This window comes from Echinops telfairi, unplaced genomic scaffold, assembly GCF_000313985.2.
Source record: "Echinops telfairi isolate 266 unplaced genomic scaffold, ASM31398v2 ScPeMD7_7424;HRSCAF=8462, whole genome shotgun sequence".
NCBI classification, from domain to species: Eukaryota; Metazoa; Chordata; class Mammalia; order Afrosoricida; family Tenrecidae; genus Echinops; species Echinops telfairi.
The window spans coordinates 45,865,108-45,890,358 of record NW_022111324.1 but is presented as its reverse complement, the minus strand read 5'-3'; the positions used below and the strand labels follow the sequence as shown (position 1 = coordinate 45,890,358).

At 56.4% G+C, this 25,251-nt stretch overlaps 1 protein-coding gene and 1 pseudogene across 1 annotated transcript in view; both read right to left on the bottom strand.

Moving 5' to 3' along the window:
• Positions 1-3,446: 3,446 nt before the first annotated feature.
• On the bottom strand, positions 3,447-4,494 carry LOC115872362 (annotated as a pseudogene).
• Positions 4,495-7,140: 2,646 nt separating this feature from the next.
• The window catches only part of IGFN1 (immunoglobulin like and fibronectin type III domain containing 1), a 41,774-nt gene continuing 23,663 nt past the window's right edge, over positions 7,141-25,251 (bottom strand). The window contains exons 12-24 of the mRNA XM_030887804.1: positions 23,172-23,290; positions 22,586-22,710; positions 20,920-21,061; positions 20,283-20,582; positions 19,684-19,983; positions 18,998-19,171; positions 18,147-18,275; positions 14,299-14,601; positions 13,324-13,412; positions 10,966-11,161; positions 9,417-9,725; positions 7,873-8,199; positions 7,141-7,154 (exon numbers count right to left, since the gene is read on the bottom strand). Coding sequence (XP_030743664.1) covers positions 7,141-7,154; positions 7,873-8,199; positions 9,417-9,725; positions 10,966-11,161; positions 13,324-13,412; positions 14,299-14,601; positions 18,147-18,275; positions 18,998-19,171; positions 19,684-19,983; positions 20,283-20,582; positions 20,920-21,061; positions 22,586-22,710; positions 23,172-23,290 — 2,527 coding nt within the window. The remainder of the gene's footprint in view (positions 7,155-7,872; positions 8,200-9,416; positions 9,726-10,965; positions 11,162-13,323; positions 13,413-14,298; positions 14,602-18,146; positions 18,276-18,997; positions 19,172-19,683; positions 19,984-20,282; positions 20,583-20,919; positions 21,062-22,585; positions 22,711-23,171; positions 23,291-25,251) is intronic.

Sequence of the window (25,251 nt, the reverse complement as noted above, 5' to 3'; positions counted from 1 at the left end):
TTTGCGGTGATTGTACAGTGGTAGGAGTCATGATGTGCTGTGAATATTCTCTTATACAAGACATCTGTGCAGACGTTTCTTGTTTAAACTCCAATAATGGGGCAGGAGGAGGGGCGGACAGTGTCAAGAAGTTCATAGAAAGATGGAATTAAAGACAATGGGATTTTTTCCTCCGCCTTTTAAAAGCTCTAGTCTCTCTAGAAGTAGCGCTGCTGCAGCCGAGGGCGTAAGCCTGATGTGCAGCGCTATCAGACACTAGCGGACTGCCCCATCAGCTTCAGCCGTGACGCAGAGGGGTAAGCAGGAGGGTCCCCGCTGCTGCACGGTCTGACCACTGATCATCCCGGACGGCTCCTTTTTGCTACCCTGACAGAGGTGCAACATTAGGCAAGGGTGGCTTTCTGACTCCAGGGTCACAGATGGGGTTGCCTGTTGTGTACCTTTACAGGCTAACGTTTGTCTTATTGAATGCCTGATCTGGGTTTATGGAGAGGATTGCAGTTTTTGCCCTTTATATCATGGTAGTGATTGTTATTTCTAATGTATCTACTCTTCACTTACTGATTATCTACTTACCCAACAGTTTGCATTTCTGACGAGAGTAAATCATCTATTTTGAGCATTCACGGCATGCATCGGATAGGTCTGAGGTGAGAGGGATGCTTGCTGTGAGGGTTTAGGTTATGGATGACCTGGGCTGAGCCATGGCTCGCAGTGCTTTGGCAGTTATGTGATTTGGCAGTTATGTAAGGATGTGGTTTGGCAGTTATGTGATTTGGCAGTTATGTAAGGATGTGGTTTGGCAGTTATGTGATGATGTAGTCATCCTCTGTTTTCACAGAACACTAATGTTTGCAGACTGGTCTGGAAATGAATCATGTCCCAACACTGCAACTCTGGTGTAAAGCTGTTGTGGGTCACCGTGCATGGACAGCCTCCTTCCTTTGGGATTCAGTTTGTTGCTAATCCAGGCTTGCCAGGAGTTTTGCATCAATGTTATTAAATTAGGTTGGCCTACAACTTTGCTTTTACCCAGGTAGTGCAGTATCATGGCTGTTGTTGGGTACCTCCCACTGCCCCTGTGTACAACAGGATGGAACTCTGCCTGGTGCTACGCCATCCCCACATTGGTTATGTTTGAGCCCGTTGCTGCAGCCACGGTGTCAAACCAAACCACCACATGAAGGGTCTTCCTCTTTTTCTGTGCCCCTCTACTTTACCAAGTACGATCTCTTCCTCCAGGGTCTGGTCTCTCCTGACAGCATGTTCAAAGTGTGCTTGCTTCTAAGGAGCACTCTGGTTGTACTTCTTCCAAGACAGATCCGTTTGTTGTTTTGGCAGTCCGTGGTACTTTCAATAAGAGAGGGTACAAAAAAAAGGGGGAAAAGCTCCGCTGGATGGAGCTTTCCTAGTATGCGTTTTCCCTGCTGGGCCAGTCAAGCAGCTCTCTCTGAGTTAGTGCACCCAGTGGCATCAACTGGGAAGGTTCTCTCTGGTCAGAGTGAATTTTTTTGTAAAAGCAGTTTTGCTCAAACCTCATTTTTTGTGATGGCCAATTTAAGCGAACAGCATGAGGCTGTGAAAGGGTTGGGTGGGGGAGAGAATGCTGCAGAAACTGTTGTGATGTTGAACACAGCTTACAAGGACAGCACTATGGGAAAAACTCAAATGTACGAGTGATTTTCTCATTTCAAAAAAGGTGAGATGTCAATGATGACAAACCTCGTTCTGGACTTCCATTTTCCAGACAGATGAAAATGTCAATTTGTAGTACATTTGGAGTTTGTTCCACCAGGTCAGACTGTTAATCAAGCTTTCTATTTAGAGGTTCTGAAAAGATAGCATAACAGTGTGTGACAAAAAAGGCCTGATTTGTGGTGGACAGGGGACTGGTTTTGCTACCACGACAATGCACCTGCTCATACAGCCATCTCAGTGCACCAGTTTTGGGCAAAAAAACATGCCTTTCTTGTCCCAGGTACCTTACTCACCTGACTTCACTCTGTGAGACTTCCTTTTGTTTCTTTGAATGAAGAGGGACATGAAAGGACAGCTATTTGATGACATAGAAGAGGTGAAGAAAAAAATGAGGGAGGTGCTGTCAGCCATCCAAACAGATGAGTTTGAAAAATGTTTCCAAGAATGGAACTGAAGATTTGGCAAATGTATTCAGTGTGATGGAGAGTACTTTGAAGGTGATAAAGTTGTTTTGTAAAAAAAACCAAAAGCTTGAAATATATAGCTCTGAAAAAATTTTTAAAACTTTTAATGTGGGTTATTGTGTCCTATTCTTCTCCAGCACGTCATTCAAATGCACCGTCTTCTTCAGCCTTCCTTGCTCGACGGCCACCTTTCACGCGCACGAGGCACTGAAAGTGCCGTGGTTGGGCCAGGGCACCTTGGAGAGTGTCCTCTCGCCTGCTATTCGCTGGGGAGATATAAAGATTGGAAATGTTCCTCAAACACTTGGAAGGGCCTGTCAGTCTTCTGGGCTGTGTCCACTTGGTGGGAACATGCTTCAGTACCGATTCACTTTCTTTAAGCACACAGGACACTCTGGTTTTCTGTGTCTTCTCAGGTCTGTCTTGGTACATCATTTTTTCGAGGAGCTTGCTCCTTCATCAACATTTTCAAATGGATTGACATGATTTTAATTAAGATTTTTGTCTGGGCTGGATTAGTAAGTAAGTGTGTCCTTTTTGCTCTTCGGTGCCGGAATCTCTGTGCATCCTGGAGCCTGACCCAGGCCTCTGTTTGTATGCGTCCTGTCAAATAAGTAATTATTGAATTCGATGATCCTTTCTGTGTTTTACATTTGTTTTATTTTCATTATTTTCGTACATTTTGCTTTGCTCCCCACCATTTGAACCAGCGGGCTCCTGTATCCATGGAGGCTGAGTGCTCCAGCAGAGAGCCTCTGCATGTCAGGGGCCGTCTCCGCTATGGCTGCTACTCACCACGGAGGCAATGCCCACTCACAGCGGCCCGCCAGGTCAGGGCAGAGCTGTCCCTGTGGTCCTGAGGCGGTCACTCTTTTAGCAGACTGAATCAAACATTTTATTATTCAACTTTTGGGGATGAAGCAAGCAAATGATGTAAAATAAGTCATAAGGCATGTTTTCTTGCACTATTAGCTAGAACCATTTCCAAGGGTTTATAAAAGATGCACACAGCAAATGCAAAGAGCTTCAACACTCCTTTTTAATTTCTGCAGCAATAAATGCAACATTAACAAACATACAAAAGTCTCCTGCACCACTCTCAAAAGCAGAATTACTGAATTACTGATTTTTATGGTGTGGTTCATGCGCTTTTAATGAAATCACTGCCAATACATACATTGTGCTCCTTAACGTCATTTTCACATTGGGCCGTTGTCCGTCATGCAGCCATCAGAAACCTGACAGTAAGTGCCACGGGTTTGTGGTGCAGTTTGGACGCTGGCTTTAGAATGAACCGCTTTTCTGACTGCCTTCGTGAAGCCGCCCCGTCCTGCAGAACCCCGATGGCGTGGACCGCCCGCCTTCACTGCCACCGTTTCCCAGGTCTGCGCCATTCAAGCCGTCGGGAAGCTTCACCTTTGCTTCAGAATCTACCTCACATGCTGCATGGATTTTCAACCCAGCTAATCTTGCTTGCTCATTTGGTAAATCAAGACATATTTTTCTAGCTCATCTTCCTGGATGCGGCAAAAGCCGGACCCAGTGTACCTGCTCTGTTGGTAGTCACGGTCATTTTCACACCAGGCAGAGTGTCCAGTCCACCCATTCACTCAGCAACTCCGTTAGCAAGACGACCAGCAGCAGCATCTCTGCCATCCGTGAAAATGGCGCCTGGCGATGGCCCCTGGCATCATTAAGCATTTCTCTGACCAACAGCACTTGCACCGCTGTGATTGTCTCCAGTAGAACTCGATACAACCTTGAAGAAACGGCAGTCCACCTGGCTAGCCAAGTGTTTTTCCTGCACCTGGTGGTCCAGAGAGCAGACAGCCTTTGGGAGGCATTATCCCTGCATGCTGAAACGGTCCTGGGTTTGTAAGAGACCCTTCTATTACCTCTCTTAATTTCCCGGGTCTGTTCTGATCACCGTCCCCACCTTGAGTAAGAAACATCCCCAGGGTCCGAGGCATGTTGTAACCCAGGGATGCGCTTCTCTTGGCAAACGTGAGAGCTCAGACGGTCATATCCAGAGCAACTCTTGTTTCTGGCTTCGGCTTACTTTTGTCAAGCTGTTAATGACAGCCCAGAACATATCTTGGTCCATTTGTAGCTTTAACGATAAACACTTCACCGCCCATCTGCTCAACACTGGGTAAGGCCGTCCGGTCATGTTCAGGTGTTTCATCCTGCTCGCTAAGTTCTTTCAGCTGTTCCCTTACCTCCAGAGACAGCATCGATCTCCTTGTGCTCCAGCGGCTTCCTGCCGAGGTCCTGAAGCATCCCTCTCTGGGGCCTGCCATGATGAGAAGCCCCAGACTAATTCTTTATGCGAGCAGAAACCCACGTCTTTCTCCCGAAGATCACCTGGTGGTCTCACACTCCTGACCTTGCAGTTCGCAGCCCAATGCATAACCACTATGCCGCTGCCGGGGCTCCGCTGGAACTTCAACCACGTGTAGAGTAGAGCAACTCCTAACGACCCAGGGAGTTCTCATGGTCATCTCCAACAAAGCACGTCACCAGACTTTCCCTCCCGGTGCCACCGACTGGGTTCACACCGACCGCCTGTGGGTTACCAACCGAGAGCAAACTGTGTGTGCCAACCAAGGACCTCGCCTAACACAGTGAAGATGCGTTTTCCATCTCACCAACTGGAATGACATAGGGACCCTGCCCCACATGAAACTATTCTGTGCCATCCACTGGCTCCACCATATTCTAAGTCTCCTCGTTCTCTCTCTCTCTCTCTCTCTCTGTCTCTCTCTCTGCCATTAAGTCAATTCCGGCCCTGGTGGCACAGTGGGTTAGGTGGTGGGCTGTTAACAGCAAGGTCAGCAGTTCTAAGCCACCAGCTGCTCCCTGGGAGACAGGTGAAACTTTCTATCCCAGTAAAGAATTACAGTCTCAGAATCCCAGGGGGACAGTCCCACCCGGTCCAATAGGGTAGCCCGAGTCGCCATCTACCTGACGGCGGTGAGAGCCATTTCTCTGTGTAGCTGCCCCTTGCAGAGTCCTGCAAAGATGCTTTGCACCCAGCAGAGGGAGCACACAGATGTTTGCAGTGGTGCTTCGAGGGCAGGCTGCACGTCAGACATCACTTCTGCCCCTATTGCACCGGCCAGAGCTCAGTCACATGGTCAACACCAGGCATGCCAGGAGCACTGGGTCTCAACGTCCGAACAAACCTGCTAACTCCCCATTTCTAACATCGCAGGGGATAGGCCTGCCACCCTGTCCCTCCCTGGCCTCCTGGACCCTGCGACTCAAGGGACTTGTGGGGACAGCCCCCGTAGGCTAAGTTTCCCAGCCACCCCTGTTGGGTTCTGAGAATGCTTTTCTGTCCCTATAACCCCCACTTGGCCTCCCGGGCAAGGACGCCTTAGAGATGGGCCTGGGGGCAGGTTTCCTGGGTGAGGTGGGGGTGAACCATAGTTCCCACTGACAAAGGCGGGGCGATCTACCCCCTGCCTCTGGACAAGCACTCGGTCTCTTTCAGGCAGAACACTCTCTCCAGTGCAGGCTCAGTGCCATCTAGCCCCCCTTTCCTGCCCTCCTCCTGTGCCCCCCACACTTGCTGCCCTCTTGCGGTGCCAGCCGCACAGCAAACTAGGCAACACACACACACACACACACACACACACACACACACAAACTTCAAAGATTCTGCTTCTAGGTAGAGACTGGCAGCTCCCTGAAAAAGCTAGCTGAAGAATTCTGCTTCTAGAGGGAGATGCCATCTCCACACAGCTCCTTCCTACAAAACCATAGTCCTGTTTAAAATTCACAGTCCCTGATGGAAACGGAGCACCCAGCAAACAAGGTAAGCTCAGGATGACTTGTGCTTGCTCTCATGGTTTTATCACATCACGTGACGAAACCCATGTGCCGTTGTCCCTCTCCTCCTGGGTGCTCTGTCCCCATCCCCTGCATCTGGCCTGTGCTCTGAGTGCCAGGGAGGCAGGGACACAGCGGCTTGGGCCTGGGCATGGGTATCAAGAGCAGCCTGTGTCCCAAGTCACGGTGACCTGCTGGGTCTGTTTCTTGGGGATCAGTCTTCCCCAGGGCTACCTGCCCTCCTTCCTGCCCTGGGGGTTTGGCATGGGTTGGCGCACCCACTTTGCCCCAGTGGCTCATGGTGAGGACGAGGCATGGTGGGGGCTGGTGGCAGAGACTGGGGGTTGGAGCAGGGCAGGGGCCACTGTGACCCTGCCTCTCTGGCCCCCAGGAGTGGTAGACAGGGGAGCTGCTGCTGGGTGTCGCTGAGTCAGTTCTGACTCACATGGACCCTACGCCCACGCCGAGAAACTCGGCCCAGTCCCGGGCCCTCCTCATCATTGCCGCCAAGGCCCTCCGCTCAGCTGGGACCTCATCCTTAAATACCGTCGGCTCCTGATCGCATCGGACTCTTGAAATCCTTCTCCCAGAAAGCCCTGCAGCCTCGCTCAGCTTCCCTCCCTCGGTATTGGCTGCATCCAGGAGAAGGGCCCAATTCTGACTCAAGTCTGCCATTGAACTTGAGCCCACCCATCCCCACAACTGGAGCCCAGGGCAAAAGCTTTCCATTGGAAACCCTCCCCCAGCACAGGCCGTATTAGGACAATGTTTCAATGAAGAGCGTACAGAAAGCACCCCCACGCCGCACACACAGGCCCCGCCCTCCCCCAGGTCCCTCTTTCCACCATGGTCACACAGGCCCCGAGGGTCCTTCACTTCCCATCCCTGCTCTGGGGCCCAGCCCCAACCCGGAGACAGCTTTCCAGAAGTGGAGGAGAGTGCTCCCCCAATGGTGAGCGTAGTGGTAGGCTTGTTGTCACACCATCTAGTGACTTCTTTTTCCCCTTCTGGGCCCTGCCAGCCGTCTCCGGTCCCTCGCAGTTCATGCCTCCTGCCTTTGTGGGCGTCGGGATCGACGGACGCTTGGGGTCTGTTGTCCATCCTGTGGCTCTGGAACCAGGTGGGGCTGTCCTGAGGAGTGGGGCTAGGAGCTGGATTCTGCAAGATACAAGCACCAGGCTATTCCAGGCGGCTGCAGCCCCTCCCACCCTGATGAGCGGTGGTCACAGGTCAGCCTCCAGAGTGCGAGGGCTGTGTGCTCTGAACCCGGGGAGGCCCTCCTCTGGCCCCTCTGGCAAACGTAACTGCCAGCCAGCAGCCTCCTTCCACGACTCGGTGTGTGCACCTGTTAGGTACCTGGAAGGTGGCTTCCTAAGGAACATGACTGACCTAGGTGCCACAGAGAGAGAGTCTGGTCGCTGGGTGCTCAAGGGCCATTTTTGCACAAAGGCCGATTCTGAATGATTCCCCACCTGTGGGGAAAGGTGTATTCTTATCAACCTGCGCCCGTTTCTCTCCTGAAGGGGAGTCTCCGTCCCATTGGCTAGGCACTAAGTGACTGAGGCCGATGTCTGAGGGGCTGGCACAGAAGTCTCCTAAGGTTTCCTGGTGAAATTTGTCACCAGGCCATACGGGGACACTTGATTGGCAGTACGTGGCCCCTTCAACTAAGAGTTGTTCATCCCTGATCGGGTGCAATGATGTCATTTTACAGATGGGTCTATGGAAGCGGGAGAGGGTGACACAAGCACAGGCGAGGCCACCCCAGGAGCGCCAGCCTCAGGGAGTCATGTCCCATCCGAAGGTGCTTCCTGGAGGGGGCTGTGGCTGCTGCTCCTCCCTCTTCCTCCTCCCTCCCCAGGGCGACCCCCATTACCCGTGACGATGAGGGTGGCCGTGCTGACTGCCTGGCCCAGCATATTCTCGGCCACGGCCTTGTACTGGCCGCTGTCCTTCAGGGTCACGCGGGGGATGACCAGGGAGCACACGCCCAGCACGTCGGCGCTGTGGACGGCGGGGTCGCCCTCCAGGCTCTGCCCGTCCTTGAACCAGGTGACCCGAGGCCGCGGCGCGCCCCGCACCGCGCAGGTCATGCTGCACTCGCAGCCCTGTGGCAGCAGGTGCGCGCGCAGCCCCACCAGGAACCCGGGCTTCTGCCGCAGCTCGGGCTCCCGGTAGCTCGGCGTCCTTACCGCGAACCTGTCTGTGTCGAAAGATGGGGACAACCGGAGGGTCAGAGAGTGGGGGGGACCTAGCCAAGGCACGGGGCAGGGTGCCCTGGGCAGGCTTAGGTAGGCCCTTCGTGAGGAAGTGGAGGACGGAGCCCTAGTGGCATCGTGGTCAGCCCTTGGGCTGCCAACCACAAGGCCAGCAGTTTGAAACCAATGGTCGCTCCTTGGGGGAAAGAGTCCCAGGCTCGGAAACCCCCGGAGCTGGTCCTGTCCTGTGCTCTCTTGTTGCTGTGAGTGAGGACTAACCCTATGGCGGTGCATCTGGAGAGTCGGGTGTGGGGCAGTGGGGCATGCCCCAGCACCTCCTACCTTCAAACCTGAAGTTGAAGGGTAGCGTTGTTTTAAAAAATGCTTTCCTTAAGATACTTGGGATAACCTTTTAAATATCCATGCAACTTAATTCATATTTATTTGGACAAGGTGGGATCGAAAGGCGGAAGAAAAAAACCAACCACAACCTCACCACCTAGCGCCTCCCACCAGTACATGGGGGTGCCTGCAGGCCTTCCAGGCATGCCCACGGTTCATCACAATGGCATCACCGCCCCGCCGGGTTACTTATTTGTGGTGATGCTATTGTTTGGTTTTGTTAAAAAAAAATTTTTTTTAATTTTCCAGTTCAGTTTATAACCTGCTTTTTCTAATGACTGCCTGTGATATCCACATCAATTCACCTTTAATACGCTTTGTTTTTGAAGGTATATTAATCCCTGGTGGGCCAACATTAAGCACTGGGCTGTTAAGTAAAAGGAGCCCTGGTGGCCTGGTGGTTTCACGTTGAGCTGCTAACTCCAGTTCTAAACCTCCAGCTGCTCCAGGGAGAAGGATGAGGCTTTCCACTCCTGTAAAGAGTTGCAGTCTTGGACACTCTCAGGACAGTTCTACCGTCCTGTAGAACCACTGTGAGTCAGCATGCACTCAGTGGCAGGGAGTTTCTTTGGTTTAGGGAGTGACCCAAATATTGGGCAGTTCAAACCCAGCCAGTGGATCTGCCATTCTGCTCCCATAGATTCCAAACAATTCACTGTCAAGGGTCTAGCTGTTCATTTAGATGTGTTCTGCCCCCCCCCCATATACACCTTGCTACCGCCCACCCCCCTCTACATACACACACCCAAAGACCAAGCTGAGCCCTTGCCCCGGCTGCTCCTCAATCCCTGGGAGCCCAGAGGCATGAGGAGCTGCTCACCTCGCTGCTGCCGGGGGATGTACCAGGGCTGGCTGGTGTCTGAGGGTGGGCTGGCTCCCAGCTCGTTCTTGGCCACCACCCGGAAGTGGTACTCGTGGCCTGGGAGGACACCCAGGAGCGTGAAGCGGTTGGTGTGGACTCGGTCAGCCACCTCCCGCCAGGAGCCGTGTGCAGAGGAGCGTGTGAACACTGTGTAGTGCAGCGGGGTGCCGTCTGACCCGTCCTCATCCAGGGAGGGCCCCCACTCAGCAGTCACTGTCCCCGGAACGTTCTCCCGCAGGCAGATGGGGCCTGGGGCTTGAGGAGTTGCTACAGCAGGGGGGGCAGAGGGAACCCACATCAGAGGGGCCAACAAGACCCGCGACAATGCTCAAGGGTTCTGTGTGTACTCTCCACTCTACCAAGTCTCCTGGGGCCAGAAAGTTAGAGGGTGGAGATTGTCTCTAAAGACCATCATTGCACATCACTTTAGTCTCTAAACAAAAGGACACAGGACGTGGAGTGCTTTGGGATGTGGGGGGAGGAGAGGACAGAGGTAGATGCTTTCAAATAACCAAGTCCCAGAGGTCCCCTTGTCAGTCTGTCTCACCATCTCTGTAGATTCAGAAATTCTTCAAGCGCAGGATGGGGCAGGGGTCTCAGTTACTGGGAGGACCCATGTAGCTACAGTGTACAAGGGCCATGGGCAGCCCTCTCAGGGTAAGGTCATGCTGTGAACTGAACTGTGTCCCACCAAACAGGTACTGAAATCCTGACCCCAGTACCGGTGGCCATGATTCTGTCTGGAAGCAGGCTTTTCTTTGTTAGATCACACCTGGAATAGCGTGAGTTCTAAACCTAATCACTTCCAAGTATTGAGTAGAGCAGTACAGACATCGAAGCAGCTACACGGATCGCCAGCAGCTTCTAGCAGCTGAAACAGACAAAGAAGGATCCCCCCACCCCCAGCCAGAGCCACATCCTGAATTCAGACTTTCAGCCTCCTGAACGGTGAGAAAATAAATTTCTGTTCATTAAAGACTCTGATTTGCGGTATCTGTGCTCTGGCAGCACTGGGCACCGAAGGCAGGCTCACTGCTGAGGTCACTCAGGCAGTCACCCAAACAGACAAGCTGCGGTCAGGTGGGGCAGCTGGCAGCATGGTGCGAGGGCGCGCACTCTGAATCCAGTGATCCGAGTTCAACTCTCAGACCTTTCCCTTAAGGAGCCCTGCTGGCATCCCGGGCTACGTACGCAATGGGCTGCTAACCGCCGAGTGGGCAGGTTGAAGCCCCCGGCCGCTCTGCAGAAGAAAGATGAGGCCTTCTGCCCCCATAAAGGGCTCCGGGCTCCGAAACCCTCGGGGAGCTCTGCCCTGTCCTGTGGGGTCACTATGCGTCACAGGTGACTCCGTGGCAGTGAGCTTGGTTTTGCATTGGCAATGTCTGGAGGCAGAAGGGCGATAAGGCCCTCCCGTGTGTGTGCTACGGGCTGGCAGTGCTATCTCCTGGCACACAGGCCAGGCCCGATGGAAACTTCCATGCTGAGCCCGAGCCCACACCTGCCTCACCTGCCACCCTAACGTGGAAGTTGTAGGTGGCCTCCTTGGCCTGCGGGTTCCGCAGCAGGACAGTGTAGAGGCCGCCGTCTGCGGGGCTGGCCACCGGAATCAGAAGCTGGGTGAGGCTGTCCATGGTGGTGGTCACACTTCTTTGGGGCAAAGGCAAGCCGTCCTTCAGCCAGGTCACCTCGGGCAGGGGGGCAGCCTGGGAAGAGAGGAGGGGAAGGCTGAGGGGGTCTCGTGGAAGCCGTGGCGTTTGTGTCGGGCCTCGGGGGCAGGGCAGGGCAGGGAGGGGGTGCACTGGGAGGTAAGTCACACATGTGGGCATGTGCCAGCAGTGATGAGGGTGGGTGGGTGGCTCACAGCCACGCAGACATCTGGATTTTCATTGGTGAGCAAGGAGCTGCTCTTGTAGGAGTCTGAATAGGCCTCCCTGGTTCACAGCGGGGCTGGGAAGGGAGCATTTCTGCACCAGAGCCCCAATAGGGGCTGGCTCAGGGCGCTCTGCGGTCTTCCCCAAGGCACATGCAGTGGCCCTGGGATGGTGTCCCTGAGCAGGGAGAGGCCAGCCCCACTGCCTGATGGCTGTGCTTCCAAACCCCCGAGGGGCCCTCCTCACTGGCCACAGTCGGCAGCAGCGTTAAACAGGGAAGAAAACACCTCTCCAGGCTGTTGTGCAGGTTAAAGGGGCTGCTCTCCGGAAAGCAGGCGGAGCAGGGCCCGGGAGGCAGCCACACTCAGAGTGCTCACTTGCACTGCCAGAGAGCTAAAGAGACCAACCAAATGCACTGCCATCGAGTCATGCCAATGCACAGAGCCCCTGAAGGACAGGTAGAGCTGCCCCTGTGGGTGTCCAAGACTAATTCTTTACAGGAGTAGAAAGCCTCATCTTTCCCCTGTAAAGCAGCTGGTGGTTTTGAACTGCTGACCTTGTGGTTAGCAATCCAAGGCTTAATCACTATGCCACCAGGGCTCAGAACATGTTGTTCTGAGTTAGAGAGATGGGGGACTGAACTGGGATCTGCCTCCTCTGAGTGTCCCATACGAATAACGATGGCAACGATCATCACTGGAATAATCATGAAAGCAAACATGAACCGGGTGACTGCCACATCCCAGCGCTGTTGGTGTGCTCCCCACGCACTCATTCCTTCAATCCTGGGAACAGCGCTTGCAGGTAAGTTACCGGGGGCCCCATCTGATACCAAAGTCCGGCAGCGAGGGCAGGGTGTGGCAGCGCTGTGCAGTGGCACGTGCTGTGTACTGGCCAGGGAGTGTCCAGATTACATTGGAGCGTCAGGGGCCCCCCCGCACTGCAGAGAAGACAGACTTATGGCTGTGGGGTCATTGCCGACCCACACCGACTAAGAGGGGAGAGTAGACCTGCCACAGAGGCTGCAAGGCTGTGGTCTTTGCAGAAGCACATCTTCCCCCCACGGAGCAGCTGTCGATTCAGCTGCCAAGGGTGTGTTTAATAGCCCAGCGCTTTCACCACGGTGCCAGCAGGGCCACCCCCACCCACTACCCAACTCATAGGGACCCCGCAGGACAGAGGGTTTCCGAGACTGCAGGTCTTGGCAGGAATAGACGGCTTCAGCTTTCTCCTGAGGAGCAGCTCGTTGGTTGGAACCACCAACTGTGGTAGCAGCCCAGCGCTTAGCCCACTGCACCACCATCACAAAGCCGAGACGCGAGTGCGGGTGCACAAGACGGATTCCCTGCTGTCAAGTAGCGTCTGACGGCCTTCTGTAGGTGTTTCCAGGCTGCAAAAGCCTTATGGGAGCAGACAGCCTCATCTTTATCCCAAGCAGTGGTTTCCGACTGCTGAATTTACGGTTAGCAGCCCAATACACAGCCCACTATGCCACCAGGGCAGCCAAAAGCATAAACTCACTGCCATCGAATCAAATCGGACTCAGAGCCACTCTGGAAGTGCCCCTGTGGGTTTCTGAGACTGTAGACCTTTGCAGGAATAGCAAGCCTCATATTTCTAGTACTAGTGCGGCTAGTAGTTTCAAACTGCTGGCCTTGGGGTTAGCAGCCCAATATGTAGCCCACTCCACCACAAGCCTCCTTGCTACCAGGGGCAGACCCTCTGAATGTTCAGACCTGCTTGGAGATGCAGTGCCAGCACAGCCCACTGAAGGGGTCTTTAGAGTCTAAGCAGAGTGGCCACCTAGTGGCCAAGTGAGGGTTCTGCCTTCAAAGCGCAGGCTCCTTCCTGTGTCAGGTCTGATTTCTAGCACAAGCCCAGCCCACACTTCATGGGCAGGGAAGGCCACTGAGTAGAGATGGAAGGACCTTGGGCCGAGTCAGATCCCTGGGCCTCTCAGGGCCCTCTCCTTGCAACCCACGAGGTACACTCACCTCAAAGGGCACGGGCACACGGACCAGGTCCCCGGCCCTGACTGTCAGCGCGTCCTTGGTGCTGGAGTCCGTGAGGAACTTGGGACAGACTAGAACACACAAGACATTGGTCACCGCCCTCTGCAGTTGGCCCCAGTCCTACTGCAAAAAGGCTGGAGGAGGCTGGGCCAGATTGCTGGATGCTCAGCTCCTGGGGGCTGGAGACGCCAAAGGAACAGGGGAGGGGGCTGAAGGAGGGGGGAGAACCCTAAAGGGGGAGGTGGGATTTCAGAAAGGGAAGCCCCCAAAGGGCCAGTGCTAGACTGGAGCAGAGGGGAGCAGCGGACACAGACTGTGGCGCCCTGGAGAAGTGGCTTGCCTGGGATCACATGGGTGGAGTTAGAGACAGCACCAGGACTAGGTACTGGGACTCTGAGTCCAGGTTCCATGTGCTTTTAATAAATGAGGGGCTTTCAAACATCCACGGGGAAACCCATGGTTTTTCATTTACATTCTTCACGAACCCTCGGAAGCCCCTCCTATTGTTCCCTGAACTGTCCTAGTACCCCTCGGGGCAGTAGGATGACCGAGGGTCAAAGGCAGGCCCACAGCTTCAATGGCTCGTGCCATTGAATGTGGGGCACGCATCCCCTGCGTCTGACCCGCTGAGCGGAGCTCCCAGAGCAGTCAGGCACCCTGGAGAGAGCGCTGATGTTGGGGCCAGAGTCTCCCGGCCACACCCTGCCCCTGCCACACACCAGTGGTCAAAGGGGGCTGGCGGGGGTGGAGTGGGTGGGGGGTGTTACAATTTATCTGGCCAGATGGTTCTGGTTCAGGTAAATGAGAAAACAAATGAGAAGGCCTACTTGCTCCCAGTGCCTAGGACATTGCAGGGACTCGCCAACATCACTTCACTGCAGGGGGTGGGGGGGATGAGGTCTGGCTCAGCCATTGCCCATATCCACTCAGGAAGGGCCTGGGAGGAGGGGTACTCACCTGAAACAGGCCTGGCTTGTATCAGCGTGTCCAGGGCAGTGGGATGGCCACACCCACCATCATTCACGGCTGCCACGTGCACAAAGTAGTTCTCTCGGGGCCGAAGCCCCTTGGCTGTGTAGGTGGTGGCAGCCACAGTGCCCCCGTGGCATGCCCGCCACTGGGGCCTGTCTGAGCCACGCAACTGTACCACGTAGCCCATGGCTTCGTCCCAACTCTTGGGGTCTGGCTGCTCCCAGCTCAGAGTGATGCTGGCGTGTGATGTGTCTGTCACCCGGAGATCCCGAACGGGCCCAGGAAGCCCTGGCAAAGCACCAAGAGGATGTCAGAACCACCGCTGCCCTTGGGGGGCGGGTGCTATCCATTAGCGCTCCTGTGGGAGTCTGGGAACTTCTATCACTTCTATCACAGGTCTGCTTCTAGGCTTTCTGGAAGCACATCCCTGAGATGGACTCCTTATTCTCTCCCACATGCACCTCCTCCAGGATGCCAGCTCATTCCATGCATTCCAACCTGCCAGCATGACTGGGCACCCCGCTTCCCCTGCCTGTCGGTGCCATCCAGTTCCCTCTGACTCGCGCCGAGTAGAACCGCTACATGGCGTTTTCAAGGCTGCGGGCTTTGGGAAGCGGAGAGCCAGGTCTTTCTGCCAAAGTGCCGCTTAACCTCTGTGCCCCTCGAAGACAAGACCGCTCTTTTTCATTCTGAACTCTAGGCTCCTGGCTGAGACCCCCTTCCGGGTGCCTGGCTCAGACGCCTCGTTCTTCACCTTTTCAGTGGGGATGGTATGAGCATAAAGCATACTCCCCCAAGGTCTTGGAACAAGAAGAAGGCATGGGGCAAGCTTTGGGGTTCTCCGTGTTGCACAGCAGCCTAAGACTGTGGCTCTCAACCTGGGCTGTGTATTGGGCGTATGGGGAAGCTTTACCAATGGTGGTGTGAAGCTCTGACCCAGGAGGTTCAGATGGCCTTGCCCTGGGGTACAGCCTCGGCATCAGGTTTCCAAGAGCTCCTGAGTGTTTCTAAAAACACAGCTATGTTTAAGAACTACGGTTCTAGGGCGATGCCTTTCAAAGGATACCTTTCAAGATCCGATCATTTTCTACTTGGACTTTTTGTTGAAATCAAGTGCGTTCAGTAGTGAAAGAAGACATTTTGAATTAATTGGTATGTGTGTGTGTGTGTGTGTGTGTGTGTGTGTGTGGTGACTAACACAGGATCCCTGTTGCTCAGAGCACTTATGCAGACTCTCCACTAGATGGCAGCACACACTGACAGTGGGGCAAGCGCTCCCCACAAAATTCCAGAGGCAGAAAATAAAGGCAGGCACTATGTGATCACAAAAGGGTTCATGAGATTTTGTTGAAAACGCAGATTTGGATTCCTTATCACTGGGCTAGGGCCGGAGATGCTGTGTTTCTAACAAGCTCGCAGGTGAAGCTCTGGACCCTTAGTAACAATGGTCTAGAAAGTGCAGGTGTCGCTGAGCTGCCTGTAGGTTGTCAACTGATGTCAAGGCAACTCGTGGTGATCCATGTGAGCAGACAACAGCTCCAGAGGACTCAAAGACTGTGACTTTTCAGAAGCAGGTGTCCAAGCTTGCCTTCCAAGGTCCCTCTGGCTGCTACCGGGCATTGGATAGCCTAATTGTCTCTTTATGCCCGTCACTGATCAAAGAGAGACCAACAGTAAAGCAGGAAGAGGTTTGGTCCACTTGTAAGGAATACGATGGCCAGGCCAGGCCAGCCTTCCCTGCCATCCCTCCACTGTGTACCCTGCCCTTCCTAGGACTACAACTGAGATGCCACTTGAAGAGCCACCCTGTAGAATGCTCTATGCTCACTGAGTTCATTCAGAGCCCCTGAGCAGCTGCATTGCATCGGGCCCCAAGGGGAACAAAGATATATTCCCAGGGCCTTTTGCATTTGTCTAGGGCAGCAGGTCTCAGGAGCATGCAGCCCCATCAGGGACTTCTCGCGAGCAGGGTCATGCAGGTGTGGGACAGAAAGCACTGTCTACCAACCTTGGAGTGCTAGAATGGAGCTGCTCATGGGTGTTTTCTTGTTTTTTAAAAGTGATACTCAAAAAAACAAAAACAAAACCAAAGCATAAAAAGTGATTCTCTAAGCAGTAAGCGGCAACGTCATGCTAAATGCGGAAAGGACTGGAGTTGTCAAAGATTTCATTGTGCTTGGGTCCACAATCAATACTGGTGACAGCAGCAGCCAAGAAATCAAACGATGCATTACACTGGGCAAAACTGCTGTGCAAGCTCTCTCTCTAACAAGTTAGGAAGCAAGCATGTCACTCCGAGGACAATGCATGCCTGACCCAAGCCATGGGGTTTCCAATCACCTCGCATGCATGGAGAAGTGGGGCACTGAATAAAGAGGATCACAGGTGAGTCGGTGCACCTGAATAACGGTGCTGGTAAAGAAGACAGACAACGGCACAGACTGCCGCAAGGGCAGCACTGCAGTCCTGGAAGAACGGCAGCCAGGATGCTCCTTAGAAGCAAGGACGGTGGGACTTTGTCTCAGGTACGTCGGAAAGATTATCAGGAGGGACTGGTCCTGGGAAAGGACATCACGCTTGGTACAGAGGGTCCTTGAGAAAGAGGGAGGCCTTTGAGGAGCTGGACGGACACAGTGGCTGCAGCCATGGGCTCCCACAGAGCAGCAGTTGTGAGCACGGTGCAGGACCAGGCAATGACTCCCTCTGTGAGTCGGAACCAACTCGACGGCACCTCACTACGTACCGCTCACCGGGACTGAACTGAGTAAGGCACCTTTCCTGAAAGCAGGGATTTGGACATAACCTAGGCTGTGTTCCAGAAACATCTTTGATCACGGATTTTGCTGCTTGACGGTGCTCTCAGAATGTCTCGGTACATGGCTCTTCCGGAGCCCACAGGCCGGGAACTGCTGTTCAGGACCTTACATTTTTTTGAGAGATGAGATTTACACGTCGAGCTCCTGGCATGATGCTGGACTCCTAGTGATGCTGAGCAGATGTTCGTTGGCTCAAAGAAAGATGACTGAGGTCCCCTATGGCCCCCCGGAATGAGCCCATCTCCCTGAGGGGAGGTGGTGATTATAAGACAGACAGGCCAGCTTGGGGACTGGCCTGGCCAGGGGCCAGAGAGAGTGTATCTTGGGAAGGAGCTGCCTTGCTGCCTCACCTCTGTGTGACCTTAGTGTAGAGCCTATATCCCTCATTCCCTGAGGAGCCCTGGTGGCCTTAGTTTAGAGCCTATATCCCTCATTCCCTGAGGAGCCCTGGTGGCCTTAGTTTAGAGCCTATATCCCTCATTCCCTGAGGAGCCCTGGTGGCCCAGAGGCTAAGTGCTCAATCACTAACCCAAAGGTCAGCAGCTCAATGCCACCAACTGCAGGGAAAGAGGCCACAGTCCATTTCCTTGGAAGCCCATGGGGCCTTCTCCTTGGCCCTAAAGGGTCACTATGAACTGGGGCTGACTGGATGGGAGTGCGTTTGGACCCTGAGTGGCCCAAGCGATCTGCAATCAGCAGCTGGCCAGGAGGTTGGTGGTCCCCACACAGCAGCTCCCTGAGAGAAAGGCTGGGCACCCTGCTGAGGCAGAGCTCGCAGCCAAGAGAGCCCGATGGTGGGATTACCCAGTAACACATGAAGACCCCGTGCTTGATGGCAGCCAACACCCCCCAGCCCAGCTGGGACCCCTGAGCTGTATCTTGCCCGGTGGAGGTGGCCTTTCGAGACTGCGGTCCCAGCACTCCTGACCTTCCTAGGGGACTGCCCCGACCTGTGCCCACCTGCCTCCAGTGCCATCCCTTGCTCAGCCCCGCAGCCTGGGAAGGTGTGCTGCTTACTCCTGGGGTCCCAAGCAAAGACAGCATCCGACGAAGGCCCAGGCTCCCCGGGGCCCGAGGGAGACATGGCTGTGACCGGGAACTCATACTGACAGCCCTGCTGCAGGTCCGCCACCGTCCACCTCTTCTCTGTGAACAGCAACCCCATGCATGAACCGCCCCCCTAGGAAGACCTAGACTGGGCCCCAAACCCCACCACCGCCAGGGGTAGCCCGTGCCTTCCAAGGGGAGCAGAGCTGGACTCAAGGGGCCGGCCGGGCGAGTCCCTTTCCCGTTCTGCCATGATCTTGCTAGGGGGCCAGGAGCAGGCATTGTGAACCTCCCTGACTCCACCCCACCGGGTTGCTGTCTGTGTTGAGTGAAACGGAGCCCCGAAGCTGAAGCCTGAGCTGGGGGCATCCTCTTCCGCCTTCTTTCCCTCCCGATTCAGCCTCAGCCACGCCCGCAGCTCTCCCCGCTACCAGAAAACGCTTTAACTGCTGGACGGAGTCGGGGAGCTTCTCTCTGTTTCACAGAGGAGGAAACCGAGGTCTGGGGAGGGGCCTGAGCTGCCCAAGATCAAGACCAGGCTCGGAGGGAGCTCCCCTCTGGCTTCCAGCTGGGGCTTTCCCACGGGACCCAGCTCCCCCAGCCATGGATCTTGTCATTCTTATTGGGGGCTGGAAGGACAGTCCGTATACTACAGAAGTTTAGTAGCACCCTGGCCTTGTCACACTGGATGCATCCAGCATATCCCCACACTCTGCCACGTGTCCCCTGGGGACACCCCACCCCAGAATTCAGCCTGCCTGGCCTGATAAGCCTGGCAGAGCACCCTGGGCGGAGTACGGGCCAAGGGCCCGCGCACTCACCAGGCACGGGCTGGGCATCAGCCGCTGTCGAGATGCTGCTCCCCTTCTTGCGCTTCTCAATCAGGTAGCCCAGGACGTGGGCACTGCCGGGGCCCCGAGGTGCCGCCCACGTCATTGTGTTGCCCTGGCTGGAGGCTGACAGGATGGCAGGGGCGGCAGGGGGCTTGGTGAGAGCTAGGGGCAAGAGAGGGTAGGCTCTGAGGGTGCTGCCAGCTGCTCTGGGTCCTGCATTGGCAGTTGAAAGGCAGGGGTGATGGGCATGGAGAAGGCATCGGGACCTGAGTCTACAGCCACCACCACCACTACCACCACCCTTGAGCACCAGAGTCCCCTGGTAGAATGTTCCAGGCTGTGGGTGTCTGAGGGAAGAGGAAGCTCCTCCCAACGCAGGGTTCTGAGGCAGTACAGGTTGCCTGACCCTGTGCACCCCCACCCCAGAGCACTCATGGTGCCTGCAGCAGCTTTGGGGGGACATCACTATGAGCCTCAGAGCAAATTCAGACCACCACCCTTGGATGCAGACCTCCCACAACTGGGAAAGGATCCCTAAGTCCTGTTTCCAGACCTGGAAGGAGGCTGTGGGAAAAGGGCTTTCCCAGAGCTTTAAGGGGCCTTGGGATGGCCAGTCTTTGGCACTGGGGAGCCCACCAGTGCTACCTGCCCCCTCTCTAGCTGTGTCCTCTCACCCTCAGGAGCCACCAGCACCTCCTCAGACTGCAGGGTCTGCCCAGCGCCCTCGGAGGTCACAGCTCGCACCCGGAAGACATACTTCCGGCCCTGTTCCACCTGGGCGTCGGTGAAGGTCGGGCTGTCTGCAGGGGCCTCGCCCACCTTCAGCCATGTGCTCCTACCAGCCTGCCGCCTCTCCACCACATAGTGCTGCACGGCACGGCCCCCGTCATCCCGGGGCGCCTGCCAGCGGAGGTGGACCCGGGCCCCGTGGCCATGCTGCACCTCCAGGGGTCCCTGTGAGGGCTGGGGCTTGTCTGGGGGCCCAGGGGATGAACAGGAAGAGAAGGGGTATCAGATGAGCTGAAAAGGGAAAGGGGGCACCCACCATGAGGGATGAGCTGTCGGGGGGTCTGCCCTCTGGTAGCTGACTGGGCACCTGCCCAGCCCTTTGGGCCACAGTCCTACCCTGCAGCGCCACTGAAGACCGAGGACCACCGTGCCTCAGGCCTCAGGGTGCTGATGCTCAGGAGGGACCCCACCCAACCAGACTGAGGAAGGGAGAGCTTCCCAATGTGGGGGAGGGCCCAGGACCTGAGTACCCGAGGGCTGGCACCTGTGACTTGCAGGGTGAGCTGGGCCTCCGCGGAGCCTCTGGCGCTCCTCAGCGTCTTGCTGTACTGGCCACGGTCCACCCTGCTGGCACTGGGGAGGCACAGCCGGGTGCAGCCATCCCCCAGGGCCACCTGGGTCCCCCGGCCACCACCGTCTGGCACTTCAGCCCTGTCCTTCCTCCAGGACACTTGGGCGGGGAGGCGGCTCTCGAAGGGAACCTTCACTCTCACTGGCCTCCCAGCCTTGACCTCCAGTGGCTCCCTCGGCTGCTCGGCCACATTCGGGGCGATGGTGGGGGCGTCTAAAGAGAGCGAGAGGCAGGGGAGGAAGGGAGAGCAGGGCTCTGGGGGGAGAAGGACCCAGAGAAGGGAGGGAACCCCTGGCCCCATCTCTCGAGGAGAAACCAGCGGGAATGGGCTTCATCTGCAGCAACAGGGCCCAGGGTTAGACTGCCCCAAAGACTTCCTGAGGAGGAAGGCAATTACATGCAGGTGCAGGGAGGCTATGAGTTGATTTCTAAATTCAGAGGTTCTTCCCCAGGCAGGGTGGGAGTCAACCTTGGCTGCAGACTACAACAACATCTGGAGGGGGAGCAGCAGCACAGGCCCCTGCTGTGGCTCCCATGGGGGGGGGCTCACTCTGGGTGCTGAGGGCGCCCTCACTCTGCTGGTTGCCGGCGACAAAGGGGTGTCTCCCCGCCTGGGCCGCCTGCACACTTGGGAGGAGGAGTCCGTGCACGAGACCTTGCCGCTGAAAGGTTCCTCCGTCCTGGGCAGTGAGCTAGAGACAGGGGTCACCGCAGGAGAGGGTCACTCCCATGCCCTCCCTGCTGCCCTCCTGACTGCTGAGTCCTAACCACTGCTGGGCTGCGCACCTGTCATGGCTAGCACGCACGCGCTCTTCCTCAGGTGCTGAGATCCTTTATGGTGCCAGCCTGGCTGATAAACACAAGTGGGATTGACTGAAGGGCAGAGAGATAAATGGCTTGGTGAGCCTTGCCTTTCTTGTCTCTCGCTCTGTGATCATCGGACCAGTGTGTGGCTGCCTTGCTTGTTCTGTGCCTCAATTTAAAGGCTACACTACCTGTGGACGCCTAGCCTGTGGACTGTGTCGCTGTAAGTTGAGGTCCCTTTAAGACATCTCTGGAGCTGGGGACTGGCGGGTGGTGACCTGCCTTGTGCTTGGCTGCTGTGCTGACATAGCCTAGCTCTCTCTACAAATAGAGGAAGATCTGGCATCAGATAGAGACTTTAAGGCCTGCTAGTCTCTCAACTTTCTCTCAGGGACGTGAGTTGCACTGAGCCATTTGTAGTGCTTTATAATTTAACTGTTTATTTCTTGTATTATATATTTATCTGTATATGATTTAACAGTTCATTTCTTGTTATATATCTAATTATCTTTATGAATAAATATATTAAATTATCAGCAATTTGGTTTTATCTCTCTAGAGAACCCTGTCTAACACAGGTGCATTTTAAAAACAAAACCCTGCTGTCACCAAGCTGATTCCAGACTCCGGACAGCCCCCGTGTTCAGGGGGAACCTGCTCCCTCGGGTGCTCAATGGCTGCGATCTCCCAGAACCAAGTCACGGGGCCTTTCTCCTGCAGCACAACTGGGGGAGGGCCGGTTGCAGAGGGCTGTTGGTGCCACTCAGGGACCTTGCTCCCTGTGGAGCTACCGCCTCGGTGTGGTGCCTACGGTCCCTCTATGAGCTAGGTTCAGTGACCAGTCCCGCATTAGGGATGAGGACGCTGAGATGTGCAGCAACTGACCCTGATCCTGGAATTGGGAAGTGGCTGCCGTGCTGGGCTCTGGCGCCAGGCCTCGCTGAGACCAAGGCCTTCGCCCTGAACCTCTGAGATGGCAGCTATCATGGAGGGTCCCACAGCGACCCTGCAGGAGAGGGCAGCGCTGCCCCCAGGCTTTCCCAGCCTGGAGTCTCTGCAGAAGCTGACTGCTACATCTTTCTCCCTTGGAGCAGCTGGTGGGCTCAAGGCCAGCCTTGTTAATGGCCGGATGCTTCACCACTGCGCCACCAGGCTCCTAGTGGAGGTCCTGGAAAGGCCCTTTGGAGGGTGGAAGGGGAGGAAGGCGTGTGCAGAGGGAGGGAGAGTCTATTTGAAAAGCGGCTTCTCTCTCTCCCCAGCTTTGTTGGCCCGACTGCTGAAACGTGTTGGGGGGGGCGGGTGGCATCAATGAGATGAGGGATGAAAATTCCTTCTGGCAAAGCGGCTCCTGCTTCCCTACCTGCCCCTCACCCACCCTCGATGGCGGGTCCCAGGAAGGTGGGGGGCAGTACCTTGACACCATCCTTAAGCCAGGCGCCAGGGCCCAGGTCGCTGGTGAGGGTGCTGGACAGCATGGTGGCCTCCGCTTGCTGGACTTTGTTGTCAGTCAAGCCCTGGGAGAAGTGGCTCGTGGGGCCTGGAGAGACACAAGCAGGACCTGGGCTGGTCATACAGGAATTGCCCCAGACTCAGCCTCCCGGGCCATAGACTGGGAGGCCACCTCCGTCCCATCTCCCATCGGCTGGGCTAGGCCAGCCCACAGGCTAAGCCTCTCGTTGTGCTCCACAGAGCGTGGCCTGCACAGGTCAGGCAGCAGGACGGGGGCAGGGGCAGGGGAGGCACAGACACAGAGGGTTAGGCCAGAGGCGGCGCCACCGTGGTGCCCTGAGTGTAAGGCTTCCAGGCAGAAGCCAGGGACCCTCTGGGCCGGATGGCGCCGGGAGGGATACCATCTGCACAAGGAGGAGGAGGGGCACTGGGCTGGACAAAAGCCTGGGGTCAGAGACAGAACTGAGCTCAATCCAGACCCCCACCCCCACCCCCTGCTGAGCATTCAGGGCACCCCCAACTAGGCTCTACCACGCTGGAGACACCCACCTTGGGTCTCCTCGGAGAAGTTGCCAGTGCCCGGCTGCTCCTGCCCACTTCTGCAGCTGTGGGTGGCATCGCTCTGGCAGCCGTGGATGCCAGCGCTTCCCACTGGGCCACCTGGCCTGCTGCCAAGCTGACCTGCAGGCTCCTGGCTCCAGTCTTCACTCGGGGTCTTCCCAGGGTGCCCTCTTTTCTCACCTCCACGAGGCTGCCCCGGGCCCTGGGCCGCCTCTGTTCCCTTGCTCTTAGGCACGCCACTCCTGACCCCTGGCTGGGTGCGAGACCTGCCCCCCAGTGAGCTGGATCTCCGGTGGGACTCTGCTCCCAGGTCCCCATTCTTTATCGGGGTCCTGGGACCTACATCCTTGTCACTCTCCCCCTCCAGGGCCCCCTGCTCCCTAAAGACCCCACTCCTGCCTCTCTGACCCTGGTCCTGCTGGGAGTTCCGGCCCTGGACAGCCCCTGGTCTGTCTCCCCAGCCTGGTCTGTCACAGGGCCCCTCGGTACCACTCTGGGAGCCCCAGGATCCTGACTGCCTAGACTCTGGAGTGAGGCCATCCCCCCACTCAGGGGAGCAGCCCTTGCCCAGGACACCTGAGCCCTCCAGGCCACTACAGGTGTCCCTTTTGTTGTCCGGGCCCCATGGACCCTGACCCTTAGCTGGCTCTTCTTGGTCTGGGGCACCCTCCCTGCCCTTGGAGCCCCCAGGCCCCCCAGGGGTGCCCCTGGGCATGGCGTGCCTCTCATGCAGAGAACTAGAATTCCTGGAGTCTGGGGGTTGGTTCCCAGCATCTGTGCTGTCTTGGCCAAGCCCCCGGTCTTCCCAGCCTGGGGAGCAAGCACCGCTCACCCCTCGCCCGTTAATGCCCCCCAAGCTGGAGTTAGCCCTGCCCTCCAGCACAGAGATGCAGTCCCTAACTTGACCAGGTTCTTCTGAACTCCCCCAGTCTGCTCCCCTCCTGCTGTCTCCCGGCACCCAGTCTCCAGGCCCCTGAAGTGCCCACCCTCTCTGGTTGGCAGATCCAGCCCTGTCTGTTCCTCCTGGGCCTGTTCCCCGACAGGCCAGTGCATGCTCTGCATCCACTGCAGCTGCTGCTTCCCGGTCCTCACCCTGCCCTGACCCCTGACCAGAAGGCCCCACTGCCCCTGCTCGACCTGCCAACCTGCCCTCCGCTCCGGGAGCCTCTCCGGTCCTAGGAGGTCCCAGGACCCCAGAACCATCTTGCCACCCACGGACTCCCAATTCCTCTTTGGAGTCACTGGCCCCCCAAGTCGTGGGGGTGTTTCCATGGCCCCCAAGACCATGCCCGGAGCCTGGCCCGCCTGAGGGCATCTCTGGCCCTTGCTGAGGGCTCAGCTGCCCTGGGCCCCTGGGGCCATCCCTGTGCGCCATCCAATCTGCAGTTCCCAACAGTCCCGTCACCCCGGAGGCCACCCCAGGCCCGGCCCTATTCACAAGCCCCACTCCTCTGCCCCTCTGCAGACCGCCCTTGGAACTCGAACTTCCAGGGGACACCTCTGACAGCGGCCCCCTGCCTGGCCCAGACCCTATGGCAGCCGGGCCTCCCTGTCCTCCCTCCCACCCCAGTCCAGCCAGGGGACCCGTGACTCCATCACCACAACCATTCTCACCCCCTGGTCCCATCGCTCCACGACCGCCCTCACCCCCCAGCCCCGGCTCCTGAGTGCCCCGCAAGCCCCTGCGATGGCCTGCCTCACCCCGTGACAAAATGTCCCCAGCGTCCCCGAGACCACCGCTACCATCTTGTTCACCTCCCAGTGCAACCCCCCGAGGGGCCCCTGACATTCTCCTATAGCTGGTCTCACCCCCTGATCCCATTTTCCCTGAACCCCCCAAACCAGCCCTGTGGTCTTCCTTTCCCCATGAACCCATTCCATTAGGGATCCCCAAATTTGTCCTATAACCTAGCTCACCCACTGACCCCATTTCCCCAGAAATCCTAACACCATCTCTGAAACCTGCCTCACCCCCTGGCCCCATTCCCCTGAGGCCCCCTGAACCACCTCTGAAGTCTCCCTCACCCCCTGACTCAATTCCCCTGAGACCCCCTGAACCACCTCTGAA